Genomic DNA, 21,282 nt, shown 5'->3' with positions numbered 1-21,282 from the left:
ACCCATGCCCGAGGGAGGACTCGAACCGCCGACATGGGGAGCCGCGCGGACCGTGACAAGGCGCCTCCAACCGCGCGGCTACCCCGCGAGGCCCGAAATTTGGAATTTCGATGCATTGATTTAAGTACCACAGGGAATAATGATTCCGAGAATGATCGTCCTCTTCCACGAATTCTGTACATTTTGTAGGTGGTACGGAAACAGGATTTCGTCGTGTAGCACGTCAAATACCACAGCGCGCGAAACTTGCAAACAAATGGATACATTTTACCATGTTTAGTTTCAGCCGGTCAGGTAGGCCGTGCGGGAAGGAGCACCTGGTCCCCGGCACGAATCCGCCCGGCGGGTTTGTGTCGAGGTCCGGTGAACCGGCCAGTCTGTGGATGGTTTTTAGGCTGTTTTCCATCTACCTCGGCGAATGCGGGCTGGTTCTCCTTATTCCACCTCAGCTACAGTATGTCGGCGATTGCCGCGCAAACAGGTTCTCCACGTACGCGTGCACCACCATTACCCTACCACTCAAACATAGGGGTTACACTCGTCTGGTGTGAGACGTTCCCTGGGGGGTCCACCGGGGGCCGAACCGCACAATAACCCTGGGTTCGGTGTGGGGCGGCGGAGGGGTGAAGTGGACTGTGGTAGTCGACGTGGGGTTGAGGACCACTGCAGCTGCGGCGGAGACGGAGCCTCTCCGTCGTTTCTAGGTCCCCAGTTAACATACAATACAGTACAAATGTTTAGTTGCAGGCATAAATTACTCCCGACGAATTACCAATGGCGCTTGAGTTGAAGGATTTGCAACAGAGCGTTTACCTCAAACTGAATGGTCCTCACGTAGCGTTGTAGTCCAGTGTCGACTTAGTTCACAACAAAACTTTCAGGCTCCCTTAATCGCCTGTCAAGCGCAACAAAGATATTCGCACACGGAGTAGCACATTTCGGAAATGTTGTGTTTGTAAATTGTGCGGGCCTCCAGTGCATTTTCACCCCCAGCACCGTATCCTAAATGCTTATCGGCATATTCGTCGAGGGAATACCGATTTCTCGCCTCGGTACCCCTACTTTCACTGCTATGGAATTATGAGTCGCACCTACCTCCATCGTTGTCCCATCGCACCTCTTTTCGTGTATATTCGCAGCCAGACGAACACTTCCGACAATTATTGATTGGGTCAATATACACTCCTGGAAATGGAAAAAAGAAGACATTGACACCGGTGTGTCAGACCCACCATACTTGCTCCGGACACTGCGAGAGGGCTGTACAAGCAATGATCACACGCACGACACAGCGGACACACCAGGAACCGCGGTGTTGGCCGTCGAATGGCGCTAGCTGCGCAGCATTTGTGCACCGCCGCCGTCAGTCTCAGCCAGTTTGCCGTGGCATACGGAGCTCCATCGCAGTCTTTAATACTGGTAGCATGCCGCGACTGCGTGGACGTGAACCGTATGTGCAGTTACGGACTTTGAGCGAGGGCGTATAGTGGGCATGCGAGAGGGCGGGTGGACGTACCGCCGAATTGCTCAACACGTGGGGCGTGAGGTCTCCACAGTACATCGATGTTGTCGCCAGTGGTCGGCGGAAGGTGCACGTGCCCGTCGACCTGGGACCGGACCGCAGCGACGCACGGATGCATGCCAAGACCGTAGGATCCTACGCAGTGCCGTAGGGGACCGCACCGCCACTTCCCAGCAAATTAGTGACACTGTTGCTCCTGGGGTATCGGCGAGAACCATTCGCAACTGTCTCCATGAAGCTGGGCTACGGTCCAGCACACCGTTAGGCAGTCTTCCGCTCACGCCCCAACATCGTGCGGCCCGCCTCCAGTGGTGTCGCGACAGGCGTGAATGGAGGGACGAATGGAGACGTGTCGTCTTCAGCGATGAGAGTCGCTTCTGCCTTGGTGCCAATGATGGTCGTATGCGTGTTTGGCGCCGTGCAGGTGAGCGCCACAATCAGGACTGCATACGACCGAGGCACACACGGCCAACACCCGGCATCATGGTGTGGGGAGCGATCTCCTACACTGGCCGTACACCTATGGTGATCGTCGAGGGGACACTGAATAGTGCACGGTACATCCAAACCGTCATCGAACCCATCGTTCTACCATTCCTAGACCGGCAAGGGAACTTGCTGTTCCAACAGGACAACGCACGTCCGCATGTATCCCGTGCCACCCAACGTGCTCTAGAAGGTGTAAGTCAACTACCCTGGCCAGCAAGATCTCCGGATCTGTATCCCATTGAGCATGTTTGGGACTGGATGAAGCGTCGTCTCACGCGGTCTGCACGTCCAGCACGAACGCTGGTCCAACTGAGGCGCCAGGTGGAAATGGCATGGCAAGCCGTTCCACAGGACTACATCCAGCATCTCTACGATCGTCTCCATGGGAGAACAGCAGCCTGCATTGCTGCGAAAGGTGGATATACACTGTACCAGTGCCGACATTGTGCATGCTCTGTTGCCTGTGTCTATGTGCCTGTTGTTCTGTCAGTGTGATCATGTGATGTATCTGGCCCCAGGAATGTGTCAATAAAGTTTCCCCTTCCTGGGACAATGAATTCACAGTGTTCTTATTTCAATTTCCAGGAGTGTAACTTCCGTAGATTGCCGAATGAGTAGCAGATAAAAGTCTGCTTCGCTAGCTGATATTAAAAATGCCAGTTGTCCTCGTAACATAGGCGGTAGAGCACAAGATTCCTGAGCTGTTGGTGCAGGTTCGGTCCGCACCCCCTATCGAAAATAGTTTAATTTTTGTATTGCTCTGTTGTTCAGCTCGAAGAAACCAAACGAAGAACAAGTTTGGCAACAACACCTCTAGCAAGCTGCTTGAATTTGTGCGCACAACAACCTTATTGGCTAACATCAATGATAAATGACTGGGAAATAGAGCAGCAAATCGAATTTTTTATTTAGCAGTTATTTCTCATCACTGCCTTACCTGCAACACCATTAGAAGCTTTTCACTCTGCGTCCGACCACCCTGTACGTAACAATACGTATGTGACACCTGATAATGGTCATGGGCCGTGCGCTTTATCGTTCCCTCATCGATAGCGTGCGGCTACGTCTTTGGTGGTCGCTGAGCAACCTCCTTCCTGAAGCCCCGCGAAAGGGAATCTCACGAGACTGGCCACGGTGACGTAACACTGAGATGCTTTGGCTGTAAGTCAGTTCGTCCACCTAGCTGGAGGAGGAGGTTTCTGAGCATCAGCAAGTGCTCGTTCCGCGTTGTACTGTCTTGTGAGCGGTTCTTGGATTACTAAGCTCACTTGTCTGAGAAACACGACGCCTGATTTCCAACACAGCCTTGGTTCGCCTTTACTGTTTGTCCTGTGGGTATACAGACATAGTTGAGCAGCGTACACGTGTAGATTTGTTTGATGGGCTTCTTGCTTGGTGCCGTGGCGTGCTGTGCTCAGTGGTTAAGCGTACCCACTTACACGGAATGTGTAGCGGTAAGAGTGTTATTGCCGACGTGCAACTGCAGCAATTACCTTTTGGTTGGTATGTTTTCAACAAGTGTGTGCCACATATCTGTAGTACATGGGCTCGTTCAGGTTTCGTAGTGTTGTGTTTTTGAGCCCACTGAACTACTCTGCGTTGGCCATATTTAAGTGTGCTTGGCGAGGTGAAGTGGTTTTCTTAAGTATGAGCCAGCTGAATCTTTCGAGCTTTACATCACTGCTACCTCGTTTCTTAAATCTCTTGTTAATTTGTTTAGGTATTGTCTAAACCGAAAATCCATTTTTGAGGGAATTTTACTTGCACAATAATTGCAGTTTTTGATTTGTGTGTGTGGTTGTGTGTGTGTGTGTGTGTGTGTGTGTGTGTGTGTGAGAGAGAGAGAGAGAGAGAGAGAGAGAGAGAGAGAGAGAGAGAGAGAGAAAGTGTGAGTGAGCATTTGCTTTGAGTTTATTATTACTGAAAAAGTATTCTTGTATGTGTAGCGCGGGCTTTGTTGAAAGTTCAGTATTTTGAGCACACTTGTTCGTAAAATACCTCTGGCCTCTTTTTCTTAATCGTACTGCCCACTTGTTCTTATAGTCATTGGTTATAATGCCCCACTAGTTGATCTGAGTTAACTTGTAAACCTTCTTGAATGCTGCTTTTCATCGATATGTATAATGTAAATGTTTTCTATGGTTCAGTATTGTTCGTATGATTCAGACTGAACCAGGGACAGCGCACACTACAACTAACTAAAAAAAAAATGGCTCTGAGCAGTATGGAATTCAACATATGAGGTCTTCAGTCCCCTAGAACTTAGAACCACTTAAACCTAACTAACCTAAGGACCACACACACATCCACGGCCGAGACAGGATTCGAACCTGTGACAGTAGCAGTCGCGCGGTTCCGGACTGAAGCGCCTAGAACCGCTCGGCCACTACGACCGGCACAACTAACATAAATTTCACCGTTATGTATCTCCTTTGATAAGGTAAGTAATATAGCAATGTTTTTACATTGTTACTCATTTGCTTCAATACTGTTTTAACAGCGAAGTTTTTACTAAATTGTTATACTCACTGACTAGCATTCTCAATATTTCAATTTTTTCTAAATTCTTTGACCAGTAAGAGCCATTTATTCAGCTGCCATAAGCAAGCGTTTTGTAATAAAGAGCAAAACTGAATATCTGAATTTTTATGGTAATTAATTTTAACTAAGGTTTTCAGATAAATGTCTGGCGAAAATATTAATTTTTACTTCCCAGCGCCTTACCACTCCACAGCTCCCCGCTAGCTGCACCATTTCATCTCATGTGGTCGACTTTAAACTTTTTATTCAAATAAGTTCAAATGGTTCAAATGGCTCTGAGCACTATGGGACTTTACATCTGTGGTCATCAGTCCCCTAGAACTGAGAATTACTTAAACCTAACTAACCTAAGGACATCACACACATCCATGCCCAAGGCAGGATTCGAACCTGCGACCGTAACAGTCGCGCGGTTCCGGACTGAGCGCCTAGAACCGCTCGGCCACACCGACCGACTCTGGCACAACAGAACATGATTTTTCTACTTTGTATGAGAATATACATTCCCTGGGAGAATATTTTCTGGCTCTTACGACTGTAAACTGGGCGGTATGTTATTGATACGGATAAGAAATGGGAAACATGACTCTCCTGGAATATTAGAGATTTGGGCGCAAATGTTACAAAATTCATTTTTCTTGTAAGTTCCATTGGAAACTCGTACATACGTTGAAAAGGAGACAGTTCCTAGTGTAGAATCACCTTTGCCTTCCTTTTAGTTCCTTTTAGTGAAGCAATTTCTGTCTGAATGAGATCACTGTTTAAGATAAGCTTTATATTTGGAAATACCATGTTGTCTGTTACATCTCTAAAATACCTTTCTGTTCTACATTTATTTCATCTCTGGTGGCTATAGTCAGTTAACTGATGATGGCAGAAATCGCACATTGCTGTATAAACAAATCAAAAACTGTTTCAGTATATCGAGAGTTAACTTCCCTTCTGCGGTCATTAGTTTTTTCTTGAGCAAGTATAGAAAAAAAGGAACATAGTGTTTCAGTCAGCATAAAGAAAGCAAATGAAATGTACTTTGTAACAGACTGTTATAGATAACCAGAGGCCTTCTCTTTTCTCTAACAGTTCGACACAGAGCCACACACGAAATCGGCACTGTGGGCAGTTGTTTTCAGATCACTTTGGAGGAATACTTCTCATCGCTCCTGAAGATGCAGATGAAGCTTCTGAATGCGGCTGCCTGCAAAGAAGCAACCACAGAACAGGGTCACGATCCCTGGTTACGTTGGGGGAGTCTGCAGGCGGCCAGCGAAGAGCACCGCTCCCGAAACTTGGTCCACCAGGAAGAACGCGAACGGGTGGTCAGCCTTGAAAGTCACCGGCCGATGGAAGCGTATTCCGCCAGACCTTGTAGATGTTACCACAGCTGCGAAAAGATAAGCAGTGTAATTCTTACGTAGTTCTCGTAAACATATACCACAAAATCGTGCAAAATAAGATGCTATTAAATGGCCAGCTTTGCGTTTCCATTAACGACGGGATTTTCAGATAACCAGCTATCTAAAACCAGAAATGCACTGGGAGATTCTTACACAAGTGATATGACGAAGTTTTAAATTACTGTTAACGTGAAGATTATAACTGACAACGCTGACAGTAAAATTACACAAATATTCACGAAGGCTACTTCTTTTTGTTTTTCTTTTTTTCTGGCTGTGTACATGAAAACAACTGTCACGGTGCACACTGAATTTATCATAACAAATGGAGCATTAATTTAAAGCTGAAGACCAATGGATGACTTCATGTATTTCTGATGAAGTGTATCAGGCATTTAGTGTTGCTATTCTCAGGCCAAATCTACGGACTGGAACGCCAGTGTCTTGACACGAACTCATGCTTGAAATTCCTGACAGATTAAAAATTTGTGGCTGACCGGAACTCCAACCCGGGACTTCGCCTTTAGCGGGCATTACTCTCATTGACAGATATATTCTGGGACTAATTATTTCAAGTCTGATTGTATGTCCCCTATCATGCAATAGTGGCTGCAGTAGCCTGATTGTCGGGATCATATTTTTTAAATTTACTTTTTCTAGATGTTCTAATACACCAACAAAGGAAAACTCTTGAAATAAATCACAAAAGTATGAAGTCTGTAGAATGCATCGCTGCCAGTGGTGTTAATAAACAAAGAAAGCTTAGTATCAAAACAAAAACTTTATTTCTGTATTATGGATGATTTCATTAATTGTCAGTTACTCTGTCTGCAGTGTGAATAATTGTTATATTTATCAAATGAAACTATGTGGTTCCAGAAGCCTTTGCAAGTCTGAAAGGTCTAAGATGTACACATACAGCCTGAAGCGACGATAGAAAATTTGTACGAAGACTGGGATACAAAACTGGGCCTGCTGCTCACTAGGCAGATGCACTAATCACTACGCCATCCTGGCTCACTGGCTTTGCATGACTGCATCGACTACCCTACCATGCCTCCCTACTGAGTCTAAATTATCATACACGCCTCAGCCAACAAGGTATTCCCCCTAAACTCGAATAGCATTGCAGAGGCTCTCCAGCTGTATTGGAAGAGCATTTCAGCATCAAAAGAACACTAAGTGGGCTGTGTGAATGGCAATTTGGACTGAGGAGGGAGTCGTGCTAGGGTAGTCCGTGCAGTCATACGAAGCCATTGTGCCAGGATGGCGTAGTGGTTAGCGTATTTCGCTACTGAGCTATAAACCTCAGTTCAGATCTCATTCGTCGCTTCAGTCTTATAATCAAATTTATTTTGAGGAAAACTGTATTAATTGTAGCTTTTGCGACATTTTCATAATTGTTTTCTAGGCAAAAGGAAAAGTTAAAAGATAAGCTAACTGAATCGACATTCTGTGAGAGCAGGAATTTACTTCCCCGTACCTGTCGCTGCGGCTGCCTCCGTGCCTTCCTCGTTAACCTCTATAAAAGCCTTGTGCAGAACATCGGTCACTGTAAGTGACTCGTCACTGATGGCACTCAAGTTGGCTGATTTTTCATCAAACATGGATTTCATGCCGAGCTGAAATTTAAAACAGTAGAGCATTAAAAGCAAATATCTGAACTATTGATTATTCCCTTCTAACATCATACCTAACTTTATTCATTGAACATAGTTACAGGTAGCTCACTTGCCACTGGAGGACATGCGCTAGCTAAAGACCATAAAATCATTTAACACAAAGAAAGCCTCTCTAAAGTATGAGAAAAACAAATAGATAAAATATTGTTTAGGGATAGAAACTATACAGACAATGTGCCTCAACTTTATCTTCAACAGTCGTTTTCTAGAATAAAGTAAGTCCAACGAAGTCTAGTAACGCATGACAGTTTATCCCAAAATAATGGGCAACGTTTCATTGAAATGAAAACCTGTTCAAGATTAGGCACAAAACCAAATCGATACAATTGAGCCGAATGCTTTGTCCAATACCTATGAGCAGAAGGAGCCAAACATGTGACACTCACCAGGCTCCAGCGAACAATGCCTCAAGCTTTGTTTCTGCAAGGCACACCACAGACTGCGAGCGGTGGGGAAGAGAAAGGACCTTTGACAACCATGTACAACAGTTCCGAAGTGGAGCGTCCTCTCCCTGTTACTGAGTTATGTCTTTGGTCCTGCCCCAAGCAGTTGAAATGTTAAGTTGGTACTATATGCCCAAAACAGTGTGACAACTTCTGACTATCGAGGTAGCATAATTCATATCACTTGCATTCTTCTAGTTACACAGATTCACACTCGCTCAAAGGAAAACTGAGGAGAGAACTGGACCATATAAAGGGGGAAAACTGAAAACAAACAAACACATGTGCTCTCTTCTTTACCAGAAGCAGTGTGGTTCATGTTAAAAAAGTGACAAAATGAGAATATCGAAGTAAACTAGCCAATTTCAACATTATTTTCTAATTTATTAACTTTCAGGAAGTGGCCATAAAGCCATCTCCATAGTTGGACGTCAATTATGACGATACGAGAATAAAGGCAACACCTAGACACCAAGCGGAGAAAATCCTCGACCTGGCCGGGAATCGAACCCCAGCCTCTTCGATTAGCAATCTGCCTTGCTTACAGCGCAGTTCCGAGACGGCCTTTTTCCAACAAGTTCAGGTTGTAATGAAAGCTATTCCTATTGACCCCTTTCAAAGTTATATGCCGAATCTTAATATGTGTCATGTAAGCAGGCAAACCATTTAAGACAGAGATTTATCACTATACAGATAATCCTGACACAAAGGTTAAACAGACAGCATACAGAATTTGAACGTGGGTGTGACACCGGACGGTGCTACTCCATATATGTGCAGCAATGAAACGACAGACATGTTGCAAATTGGCATGAAATGGGACGAGAGTGTAAGGTCGTTCGCAAGCAGGTGAAAAGGACAACTTCGGTTTATTAGGATAATTCTAGAGAACTACAGTTCATCTGTAAAGGACACCGTCTACAGAACACTTGTGACACCCACTCTTGAGTACCGTTCGAGTATTTAGGATCCGCCAGTTCGGATTAGAAGAGAACATCAAAGAAGTTCGGTTTCAGAGGTTTACTGCTAGATTACTGTTTGGTTGGTTCCATCACTCTTGTATTACTAAAAGGCTCTGTTAATTCAAATGGGAATCCCTCGAGGGAAGAAGACTACCATTTTTTTGAAACGCTGTAGAGATAATTTAGAGGACCAGCATTTGCCATGGGCTGCAGAACGACCCTTGTGCCACGAGCAAACATCCGTCAGTAATCATTCAAAAAGTCTCTTTGCTCATGGTCCATTTGTGAGTAGAACAGGAAATGGAATGACTAGCAATGGTGTAATGTACTGTCCGTCATTCACCGATGGTGGTTTGTGGAGTGTATATGTAGATGTAGATACAGCTTATAAAGCAAGAGACACAAATGGTATATGAACAAAGTGTGTCCGTATAGGCCTATCTAACGAAAGGAGCTGTGTTATTTTAATGGTACTGTGTGCTCACCGAGCTAGGTGGCGCAGTGGTTCGACACTGGACTCACATTAGGAAGGACGACGGTCCAATAACGCGTCCGGCCATCCTGATTTAGGTTTTCCGTGATTTCCCTAAATCGATCCAGGCAAATACCGGGATGGTTCCTTAGAAAGGGCACGGCCCACTTCCTTCCCCGTCCTTCCCTAATCCGATGAGACCGATGACCTCGCTGTCTGGTCTCCTTCCCCAAACCAGCCAACCAACTGTGTGCCCTGAGCACAATACAGTGTGTCTCAAACTTTTGGGTCAAATTGAAATAGGTGATAGTGAGTCCACAACGGATTATATTGAGGTGGGTAACCAATGACGGGAATTCAAAATTTATTGTGTTATGCACATACACAGTGTACACTGCATAACAACATGGTAGCTCACAGTAACTGTTCAAAGCGACGACACCCAGTCTCAGCGCAAGTATTGCAACCATGTATCCGTTTATGCCGCACACTGACAAGGATCCTGGGTGTCTGTTGTACAATGGAATGCGCAGCGGGTGACAAACCTCGTATACTCCTGACTGCCAAACAAATACACTGTACACAAGTTATCTCACAGAACGTGTGTCATGTAAAAACCGCATGCCTCACACCAGGCACATTAATTGATGTCGCACACTCACTACTATCCCCGGCGACAGTGTCTACTGCATCAGACAGCTTGAGATGTGTTCATGGTGAGGTGCGTTATGTGTGCAGTGTACGATGCATAGTAGAAGGCGGAATGTTCCTCGCGACGAGTGGTAGTTGGTGGATATGCATTTAATATATATCGCAGCAGGATGCAGTGCCCATAAAGCAGCTCGAATGTACAGAGAAAGCTTTCTCAACAGGCATCATCCTAGTTGGAAGAAGTTTATCTCCATGGATACCAACTTACGAGGGACAGAAAGATTCACACCACAGGAACTCGGCCCAAGTTCCCGGAAAATACATGTCTGGACACCAGACTCTCAGGAGATGGTGTTGTATCATGTGGCCGACCAACCAGATATAAGCGCCTGTCAACTTGCCCATGAAACACACACTTCGAGCCGGGCGCGGTGGTCTCGCGGTTCTAGGCGCGCAGTCCGGAACCGTGAGGCTGCTACGGTCGCAGGTTCGAATGTGCCTTGGGCATGGATGTGTGTGATGTCCTTAGGTTAGTTAGGTTTAAGTAGCTCTAAGTTCTAGGGGACTGATGACCACAGCTGTTAAGTCCCATAGTGCTCAGAGCCATTTGAACCGTTTTTGAACACACTTCGAAGGATCCATTATGGAGACTTCTGGTGAAACAGGTATTGTACCGCAATCATAAAGAGCGTGAGAAAGCACTGGGACCAATGGATTTTGAGCCCCACATTTACTTCTGTCAACGGATTATGCACTGCAGGGCTGTAGAGCCGAATGTTGTACAGTTTCTACTGGTCACAGCTGAGGCTTCATTCACTCATGATGGTGTTTTCAGTAACCGCAACAGCCATGTCTGGAGTGATGACAATCCCCATACCACCAACAACATTGGCCAACAGAAACGGTTCTTCATCAACGTGTGGGTGGGCGTTGTCCAAGATCACCCAATAGCGCTTTATTTGCTGCCTCCCCGTTTGAATGGTCGACGTTATCTGGTGTTCCTGCGAGATGTGCTGCCATATTTCTTGGAGACTGTACCCCTTGTTGTCCGCAAAAGAATGTGGTTCCAACACGGTGGTGCACCAATTCACGTCGATGTTTATGTCTACGAGCACATGAGCAACATACACCCACATAGTTATATTCGAAAAGGAGTTCTTGTCTTGTGGCCAGCGTAATACCTCTGGGCTTGAAAGTCGCACAGATGCGGTTGAAGACCTGCTTGCTAGGGTCCAAGCTGCATGTCTCCTAGTGCAACGGACACCAGATACACTACCTTTGAAAAAGTGCTGCGGAACTTCATGCGCCGTTTCCATGCATGCCCTGAGACTGCCGGTTGCGACTTTGAACCATTATGAGCTATGATGTTATTATGTCCATAAATCAGTAAATATGCATCCGCGACCATTGGTTCCCTATCTCAGTATACGTCATAGGTTGTGGACCCAATATCAGCCGTTCAATTTGACCCCAAAGTTATGTGCCCTACTGTATGGAGCCTTGATGAGTGCAATAAGCAAACAGATAAAACCTAACTTAGGAATTGTGAGTGCTTTGTGCGAGCAATTGTGAGACGGAATAGAGAAAGAAGTGGCCTTAATGACTATGACGCTGATGATGAGAAGCCAATGAAGGGCTTCAGAGGAGTTTGCAGGCCATATAGAGGCAGCACCTCTAGCCCGCCACCCATGTAAGTAAGCTGTTTAGGTTTTTTTATTGGTAAAGCCGCCGCCACGTAGCGCTCTGTATAAAAATCACTGGCTGTGCCGTGCGCAGTCTGTGTTTAGTTTGCATTGTTGTCTGCCATTGTAGTGTTGGGCAGCGGCAGCTGGATGCTAACAGTGCGTAGCGTTGCGCAGTTGGAGGTGAGCCGCCAGCAGTGGTGGACGTATGGAGAGAGATGGCGGAGTTTTGAAATTTGTAAGAATTGGTGTCACGAACTGATATATATATTATGACTATTAAGGTAAATACATTGTTTGTTCTCAATTAAAATCTTTCATTTGCTAACTGTGCCTCTGTAGTTAGTGACTTCCGTAGTTTGAATCTTTTAGTTAGCTGGCGGTAGTGGCGCTCGCTGTATTGCAGTAGTTCGAGTAACGAAGATTTTTGTGAGGTAAGTGATTTGTGAAACATATAGGTTAACGTTAGTCAGGGCCATTCTTTTGTAGGGATTATTGAAAGTCAGATTGCGTTGCGCTAAAAACTATTGTGTGTCAGTTTAAGCACAGTCTTGTATAATTTTTCAAAGTGGACGTTTCATATAGACCAGTCGTGTATAAATTGTTCTAAGGGGACGTTTCGTATGGCGACCCTGCCAGGATTCGAACCTAAGGGGACGTTTCACCCAGCCTCTGAAAACTTCTGAACGAGTGGGCATAACGAATGAAGTGATGAGAAGACCTTTGAGATCATGTCATCCAACCTCAGGGACAGACGCACTTGAGGGTAGAGCCCAAGAAACGACAGGAGGCAAGGCCCTCACGAGCAGTGCAGTGGCTCAGGCAATGAATCTCGAAGACAGGCTATCGGTTAGCCTCGGGTAGGGTGGCAGACAGTAACAGTGTGCTGATCACACTTAGGCAGTGCATCGTTCCTGATTAGAAGCCTAGGGGTCGAGGCCAGGCAAGCTGAGGTGGGCGCAATTGGATTCTTGCTACTGCATTCCATACTAAGTTTTTAGGGGGGAGATTGTGATTCGGCGGGCCAACGAATTGGAAGAGAATATCACTGTCTGCTGTGATCTGGCAGCTTTGCGGAAGTGACAGTCCGTGGAGGCAGATAATCACCTATTGATCTAGTGGATAATGCCATACGTTTCGTGATGCTGCTCACAGTTGATGCGGTTGTCTATAGCAATGTAGCAACGCCAGAAGACTGGCCAAGTGCAGGATGACCTGCAGAGCACTGGAGACTGCTACAGCGACTGACAGTTCACCCGAACGTTGATAAACTGCGCAATCAAACTAAAGGGGTCACTTTTTTGAAACTTGGTCATTTTCTTCCATTGGGACGTAGAAAATCGAGATGTGGCTGGAAGGTACCTACAACCTTCCCCCTTTAATGATGCAAAAGCGTGCCCCTCTGCGTCGTCACGCACGGACTCGGTGACACTTGAAACAGCAATTTGTCGACATGCGCATAAAAAGGTCAGAACACCGAAGTTAATGTGAGGCGTAATATGGATTAACGTTGTGACATTGGCACTACGTGTCTCCACAATTCTGCCCAATGTCACAGTGAACATTTCACCCCATGGGAAGACCGCCTCATGTCCGAGCACCCAAGTCTCAACCCTTCTCTTGACGCCTCTGTAACAGAGGCAGAACCGCGACATCTAGCGTTGATATCACGCGGATTTCTTATAAGTGGTCGAAGAACACATTTTGGATACACTGCTACTCGGAATTGACGATGGACGCCCTCAAGATGTGTCACAAACGCCGTGAATGTAACCATACCTTTCCTTAGGGCGTTCATTTAGACACATTTCGCTGTCGAAAAAGACAGTTAGCAATTCACTGTGCAACAGGAAGGCTTCCTTGGCAACTTCTGATTCTGCTGACACCCTGTAAGTAGGCTGTTTAGGTTTTTATGTTTGTAACGCCACGTAGCGCTCTGTATGAAAATCACTGACTGTGTTGTGTTCAGTCTGTGGCTGCTTGGACTCATTGTTGGAATATTCGCTTGTGTAGTGTTGGGCAGTTGGATGTGAACAGCGCGTAGTGTTGTGCAGTTGGAGGTGAGCCGCCAGCAGTGGTGGATGTGGAGAGAGAGATGTCAGAGTTTTGAGCCGACGATCTGGACGTGTGTGCGTCGGAAAAAGGAAATTTGTTTAATTAGATGTCACAACATTTGCTAACTATGCCTATCAATAGTTAGTGCCTTCAGTAGTTAGAATCTTTTATTTAGCTGGCAGTATTGGCGCTGGCTGTACTCCAGTAGTTCGAGTCACGAAGATTTTTGTGAGGTAAGTAATTCATGAAAGGTATAGGTTATTGTTAGTCAGGGCCAATCTTTTGTAGGGATCATTGAAAGTTAGATTGCGTTGCGATAAAAATATTGTGTGTGAGTTTAGGGATGATCAGAATAAGTAAAGAGATAACTGTCTGAGAACGTTCAGTTTTGCTCAGCTGTTTGAAAATCAAGTAACGGAACAGTTTTACCAGCACAGTAATTCATAATTTTTCTAAGGGGACGTTTCAACCTTTGCAACCCCGCCTCCCCCACCCCCCCCCCCCTCCCCAAGCTGCTGATTCATCTCCTCTCTGTGGACGTCATGGGGCTGCAACCCTATTGAACGTGATCTCACAAACGTATTGTGGCCGAAGTTTTCCCTCTGATACAATCGGTAAAATCACTTGGCACCATTCAGAAGAGTTCGACGGAATCTCTAAACGTTATTTAAAACGTCTTTGGCACGCCCTCTTCTCGGGTCTGCAAAGGTGCACAGTATTGACAAGGGTCTTATAATGCTAATTACATCATGCAGAAAGTATAAAATGTCGTGTACAAGCTTGACATTAGAATTAAGCTCCACCTAGAGTTGCGTTAAACATACAACACGATAATTCACTTAAAAACACACCAACGGAAATATTACCTTGAATGGAGAACGCCTCAAAGAGATAGAAAGTTTCACTCATTTAGGGAATGAAATATCTAGGGATGGAAGACTAACTAACGAAATTAATTGGAGGTTACAGAAGGGAGGCAATTTCGACCAAACAATAAAACACCTGATTTAGAATAGGCAAGTTTCAGAAAAAAGCAAAATTCCTTACGTATAAGAATTATTACTTCCCTATTCTCACCTAAGGTGGAGAGACATGGACAATGACAGAAAGGAACTGGAGCAGACTGAAAAGTATGAGAGAAGAAAATGAAAAAAAAAGAGGTTAAGATGGTATGGGCATGTTAAGAGGTTGCACGGGCAGAGACTCCCCAAAATTATGGAAGAACTAAAGACGGATTGGGGAAAGACCTAGAGGGCGCCCGAGAACAGGGTGAAAATGAGAGTGAGAATATCTGTAGAAAGGAGAGGTGTGACCTGGCAGCAAGTGGAGGAAGAAAAGTGGTTGGAAGACCGAGCCAAATGGAGAGGACTCGTCAGCACCCAGACCCGGCAGTAGCTGGAGCGGGATTCGGATATACAGTACATAGACACTGTAAGAAAAAAAAACGATGTGTTACGAAGGAATTATCCAAATTGGACGGAAATCGGTAGGCTAGATGTGGCGAACATGTATAGACAACCAAATGATTAAAATTTCAGAAAAATTGGATGATTTAAACAAGCGAAAGAGCTTCACAAAATTAAACAAGTCAGTAAGGCGTTGCTCCATTTCTGGCCTTGTATAAGCAGTTATTCCGGTTGATAATGACTGACAGAGTTATTGGAAGCCTTCCTGACTAATATCGATGCATCTTCTACCTCATTGACACGTTAGATCGTCAAAATCCCTAGATGGTTGGAGGGCCCAGCCCAAAATGCTCTAAAGTTTCTCAACTAGGGACAGGTCTGGCTACCTTTCAGGCCAAGGTATAGTTTGGGAAACACGAAGACAAGCAGTGGAAAGTAAGCGAACGGGCATTATCTTGTTGAAATATAACGCCAAGCTGGCTTGCCAGGAACGGCAAAAAAAAAAAAAAACGCGGTATAGAATAATCTCGACGTACCACAGTACTGTAAGGGTACCGCGGATCAGAACCAGAGTGGTGTTGCTATGAAAAGAAATGGACCAGGTTGTCAGCCGTGATGGCGGGCGACAGTGAGGTTGGTATACCGCCGCTGTCTGGGGGTCTCCAGACACATCAGTGCTACTCATCGGAGCTCAGTTCGAAGTGGGACTCATCACTGAAGACAATTCTACTCCACTCAATGAGATTCTAGGCTGAAGTTGAGTCTGGAGACACCCCAGACAGCGGTGGGGTACCAATCTGGCTGTCACCTGCCATGTGGCCCGACAACCATGAGGGTTGGGTTGGGTTGTTTTGGGGAGGAGACCAGACAGCGACGTCATCGGTCTCATAGGATTAGGGAAGGAAGGGGAAGGAAGTCGGCCGTGCCCTTTCAAAGGAAGCATCCCGGCATTTGCCTGGAGCGATTTAGGGAAGTCACGGGAAACCTGAATCGGGATGGCCGGACGCGGGGTTGAACCGTTCAGTGTGATAGCCACTGCGCCATCTCGCTGGGTGATAACCAGGAGTGATGGTCTGTGATGCAATTTCTTCTCTTAGCAGAACCAGCCCAGTGATATGTCAACGATGTTCTACGCCCCGTTTTGTTGCTCTTCATGGCAAGCCTTCCTGGGGTTATATTTCAGCGAGATAATGCTCGTCCGTATACGGCGACTGTTCTTGTCAAATACTACTTTGGCCGGCGAGGTCACCGGATCTCTGCTCAACTGAGAACGTTTGAACCGTTATGGACAGGGCCCTCCAACCATTTCGCGATTTTTGCCATCCAACCGGCTAATTGGACAGCATGTGGCACGATATCCCTCAGGAAGACATCCAACACGTCTGTCAATCAATGCCATGCCTAATAACCGCTTGTATAAGAGCCAGAAATGGAGCAATGCGTTATTGACTTGCTTAATTTTGTGAATCTCTTTCGCCTGTTAAAAATCATCAAATTTTTCTGAAGCTGTAATCATTTGTTCGTCTGAATAGGAACGTAAAATATGCCGATTTCCATCCCATTCCGATAATTCCTTCGTCGTGCGTGTTTTTTTTCCGAGACTGTAACTCTACATTTAGGAATTAATATTTACGGTAATTGTATACATTTAAATTATAGCAGTAATGGAGAACGCTCGTCCGCAGCTCGTGGTCATGCGGTAGCGTTCTCGCTTCCCGCACCCGGGTTCTCGGGTTCGATTCCCGGCGGGGTCAGGGATTTTCTCTGCCTCGTGATGACTGGGTGTTGTGTGCTGTCCTTAGGTTAGTTAGGTTTAAGTAGTTCTAAGTTCTAGGAGACTGATTACCATAGATGTTAAGTCCCATAGGGCTCAGAGACATTTGAGCATTTGGAGAACGCTCAATAATTGGCCAATTATGTATACATTAGTACGCAACAGCTTCCTTTATGATCAAGAAATATATGGTCATAATTATTCGGTATACTCACAGTTTTTAGAATTTCGACTAGGCTCTTTTCGTAGTCCATTTTGAATTTTGGTAGGTATACATCCACTTCTTCTTCGCCCATTCTGTACTGGATATCCTGAAGAGTTACATTACCAAGTTTCTTCTCGACGTCTGTCAGTCCGTTTATTTCCTTAGGCAGTATCACTAACATACTAATTCGTGACCCCTATTAAAATTGTAAGAAAAGCACATTAATATTCTCAAAATCAGTTCACATCTCAGAGATCAGTCCTGGCTCATTATTAGGTTATAAAACCGCCATTTTTCAAACTTCAGACCTAGCATCCCTCAGTAAATCATTTCTGTACCCAAAATTCTTTAAAAAATACAGTAATTTTTAATATGGCTACTTTATCTGCTTATTAACATTACCGAGTAATCCACTGCTTGGTAACTATGGTGGGTAATTTACTACAAAAACTAGTAACAAACTACACAGACAGACTCTTCGCCTTTTTCTACGACTTCACTCAGTACTGTTATTTATATTGTTTTGACCTAATTACATTGCTAATTAAAATTACATGTGATACATAAAAGCACATTTTGGAAAAGGAAAATAAATTTCATTACATTCTTAATAAGAAAATAATAGACGAAAGGAAAGATTTATACAGTAAAAGTGGTCTCTTTACCTGGCTATTTCAAGTGGGAGGGCTCCGGCAAACACTTCGAGCCTGTCTCACCTTAATTAGCATAGTCTCTTCTACTATGGTCACTGCTACATAAGTGTATCAAGTGAGATTAGCCCTACGATGTCAGTGTATGATGCTTGACAATACTACTTGTTATTACAATTACTTCCTCCATTTGCCTGCGTCACGAATGGTACAGGAGTCTCGGACGGAGGCCTCTCGTCTCCCCGAAGGTCACTTCTTATCTAAGTTGTACGTTCGCGTTTGTGTAGTTGAGTATTATTATACTGCATGCGTATTTTTTGTACAGTGTTATAAGGTTCACGTGTTATACAGTTTGCATCTTGTACAGTTTAAATATTACACGATTACTTGTTAGAAAATAATGATCCAAATAACTAAAGAATTACTTCTTTCATGTTGCGAGTCATAGGCTGGAATGTTCCGTGCTCCCTAAGACGCCGATCTATTGCTTCGAACGTCTTCCTGTCGGGATACCTTCGTTCTGGAAATCTGTCTCGATACAAACGTACCGCGCCACGGCTATTGCCCCATGATAATCCATATATCAGATGGGCATCTGCCAACTCCGCATTTGTAAACATTGCACTGACTGCAAAACCACGTTCGTGATGAACACTAACCTGTTGATGCTATGTACTGATGTGCTTGATGCTAGTACTGTAGAGCAATGAGTCGCATGTCAAAACAAGCACCGAAGTCAATCGAGGAAGTACAGTACATACTGACGAAACTAAAATAAGCTCTAACAAGGAAATTAAGCGTTTCCGGACACATGTCCACATAACATATTTTCTTTATTTGTGTGTGAGGAATGTTTCCTGAAAGTTTGGCCGTACCTTTTTGTAACTCCCCAAAATTATGGAAGAACTAAAGATGGATTGGGGAAAGACGTGTGATCTGCTACTCTGTTTCTATGTCGTATATATATATATATATATATATATATATATATATATATATATATATATATATATATATATATATATTTCGTGATACTGGTGTGTTCATGTAATCATCTGTATATGCATGTTCACCTGTTTCCACATCAGTGTTTGCATCTCTGTTGCCCCATATACTGTGTTGTGGCGTAGTGTGTGTCTGGTCCTGATGTTCTATATCGTCGTTTCTGCTTATAAGTCTTGTGCAGCGCTCTTGGTATGTCAACAATGATGCTAATAAGCGTGACCCAATTACCTGGGCCTCTCAATGCTTGTCCTACATGTTCCGTCATCGGTCTTATGTATGTGTTTCGCATTGTAGTGTTATGCGTTTAGGGGATCCATGTTCCCTTCATTCACATGTATCACTTTGTGTAATCCTAAAGCGGTGCAGGTGTGTAGAGTAAGGGCAATGGCCACGACTTGGGTCAACGTGTCCGAGCGCCAATCATTCGTGGACGTTTGGGAAGAAGGAAACACCCGACGGCGTTTGTGAGATGTTTCCCATTCTTTTTGTCATGTCTCAACCTTCTAAAGATTTAATTGGAATTTTTCTGTAATATGCCCCTTTATTATCTCATGTACTTTGTCCAGTCTTCCCCTTCTGAGTCAGTATGCTGCTGCTCTATGTCTAATCGTTATGTGAATGGGATATGTTGCAAGTACAACGCATAGGAATCCACCGACGTGGTGCCAAATATTCCTGGCTTTCTGAGCAAAACATCTCTTTGTCCACACGCCACACAATGGTTTTGTGGTTCGAGAAAGACTGTGATGTGCCCAGGCACTTGTTTCGAATCACACAATACACTGAAAGAGGTTGTATGCTACACTCATACTGTCTGCATTGGTAGTCTGTAGTGAGATTAGCGTGGCAAATATCATCAGTTGGCTGGAGACACGTCTTGTCATGGAATCAACAAGACATTTAAATTATTGAGGAGCCATCGTGATCCTTGGCTGATCAGCCGGGGCCCAGAACTCGCGGAGAGTCGTCGAAGCTGCATCTGAGGTGCGGCGCGCACATCTCTCTTGATGGCGTCCCTGATGTTCCCAACAGCATTTGAATCTGGCGGCCTGAGGGGACACACAACAAACATCATGTCTGTGGAGTGAATCTCATTTAACTCTGACATTTCAGAAGCTATACAGAGATGCACTATCATTGTGGAGATGCAGTGGTTTACATGCTGCTACAGGCAGAAACGCATGATCAATCAGCAGGTAAACGGTATCGTTCGTTTGTGAGTGATAATAGCAGACTGAGAGGTTAAGGAATGAACACTTGCGTCTGGTTTGAGTGGACCCGAAAATTACCGTTAGTAATTTCAACATGAGAAACGATTCAGGCGAGGCAAGCTAATTAAAGGTACAAACAATCCTGTTCGCCGAACACCTGCAACTGAGCATTATAGCAGAGGCTGAAAATACCGCTTCAGTTGTAAATTACTTTATTTTCACACGACCGGTTTCGGACTGATATAAGCCCATCCTCAGATGTCGACTTGGAAATGGCAAAAGATAGGAGAGAATTTTCACATGCCGCACCACACATAAAAAACAAAAAACAAATTCTAAAAAGTTTTAAAAACTATTTGAAGAATTTCGAAACCGCAGCTCGGGATAGGTGCATTGAAACCTATGTCAATGCGCGAGTGGCATCAGTCAGTACTACGGAAGAGTGCCTGGGTAGGGAATATATACAAATGATATCACGACACTTACGCTGTGCCGTGGTCCCCGGGCGCTGCGTGAGCTTGAACCAGGCGCGGTGTGCTGCCTGTGAGCGCAGAACAGGGAGTAGCGGATGCGAACGAGGAGGCAAATTGGTAAACCAGAGTGGCAAAAGTGCTGCCAAATATTGACGGAGAAAAGAACGCGGGGCCACTAGCCCGGCTGTTCACAATTTGAATTTAGTGGTTTGTATTTACAATGAAGAAAAAACAAACAAAAAACACATAAAATATACACGAAATAAGTTAAAAGTGCATTATGCGTAGTAAAAGAGCATATTGAACAGATCGGTATAGAACTTTGGCAAAAGAGAGTGGAAGATGTGATATAAAATTATTACACTAATGGCCATCAAAATTGCTACACCAAGAAGAAATGCAGATGATAAACGGGTATTCATTGGACAAATATATTATACTAGAACTGACATGTGATTACATTTTCACGCAATTTGGGTGCATAGATCCTGAGAAATCAGTACCCAGAACAACCACCCCTGGCCGTAATAACGGCCTTGATACGCCTGCGCATTGAGTCAAACAGGGCTTGGATGGCGTGTACAGGTACAGCTGCCCATGCAACTTCAACACGATACCACAGTTCGTCGAGAGTAGTGACTGGCGTATTGTGACGAGCCAGTTGC

The 21,282-nt window shown here is 44.9% G+C and overlaps 1 protein-coding gene across 1 annotated transcript in view; it reads right to left on the bottom strand.

The window, feature by feature from the left end:
• Positions 1–5,528: 5,528 nt before the first annotated feature.
• Positions 5,529–21,282, bottom strand: part of LOC126336076 (serpin B8-like) — a 103,903-nt gene continuing 88,149 nt past the window's right edge. The window contains exons 6-8 of the mRNA XM_049999556.1: positions 17,289–17,474; positions 7,430–7,568; positions 5,529–5,933 (exon numbers count right to left, since the gene is read on the bottom strand). Coding sequence (XP_049855513.1) covers positions 5,788–5,933; positions 7,430–7,568; positions 17,289–17,474 — 471 coding nt within the window. The 3' untranslated portion in view covers positions 5,529–5,787. The remainder of the gene's footprint in view (positions 5,934–7,429; positions 7,569–17,288; positions 17,475–21,282) is intronic.

This window comes from Schistocerca gregaria, chromosome 2, assembly GCF_023897955.1.
Source record: "Schistocerca gregaria isolate iqSchGreg1 chromosome 2, iqSchGreg1.2, whole genome shotgun sequence".
NCBI classification, from domain to species: Eukaryota; Metazoa; Arthropoda; class Insecta; order Orthoptera; family Acrididae; genus Schistocerca; species Schistocerca gregaria.
The sequence above is the reverse complement of the archived record's forward strand: the minus strand, read 5'-3'. Positions and strand labels throughout refer to the sequence as shown.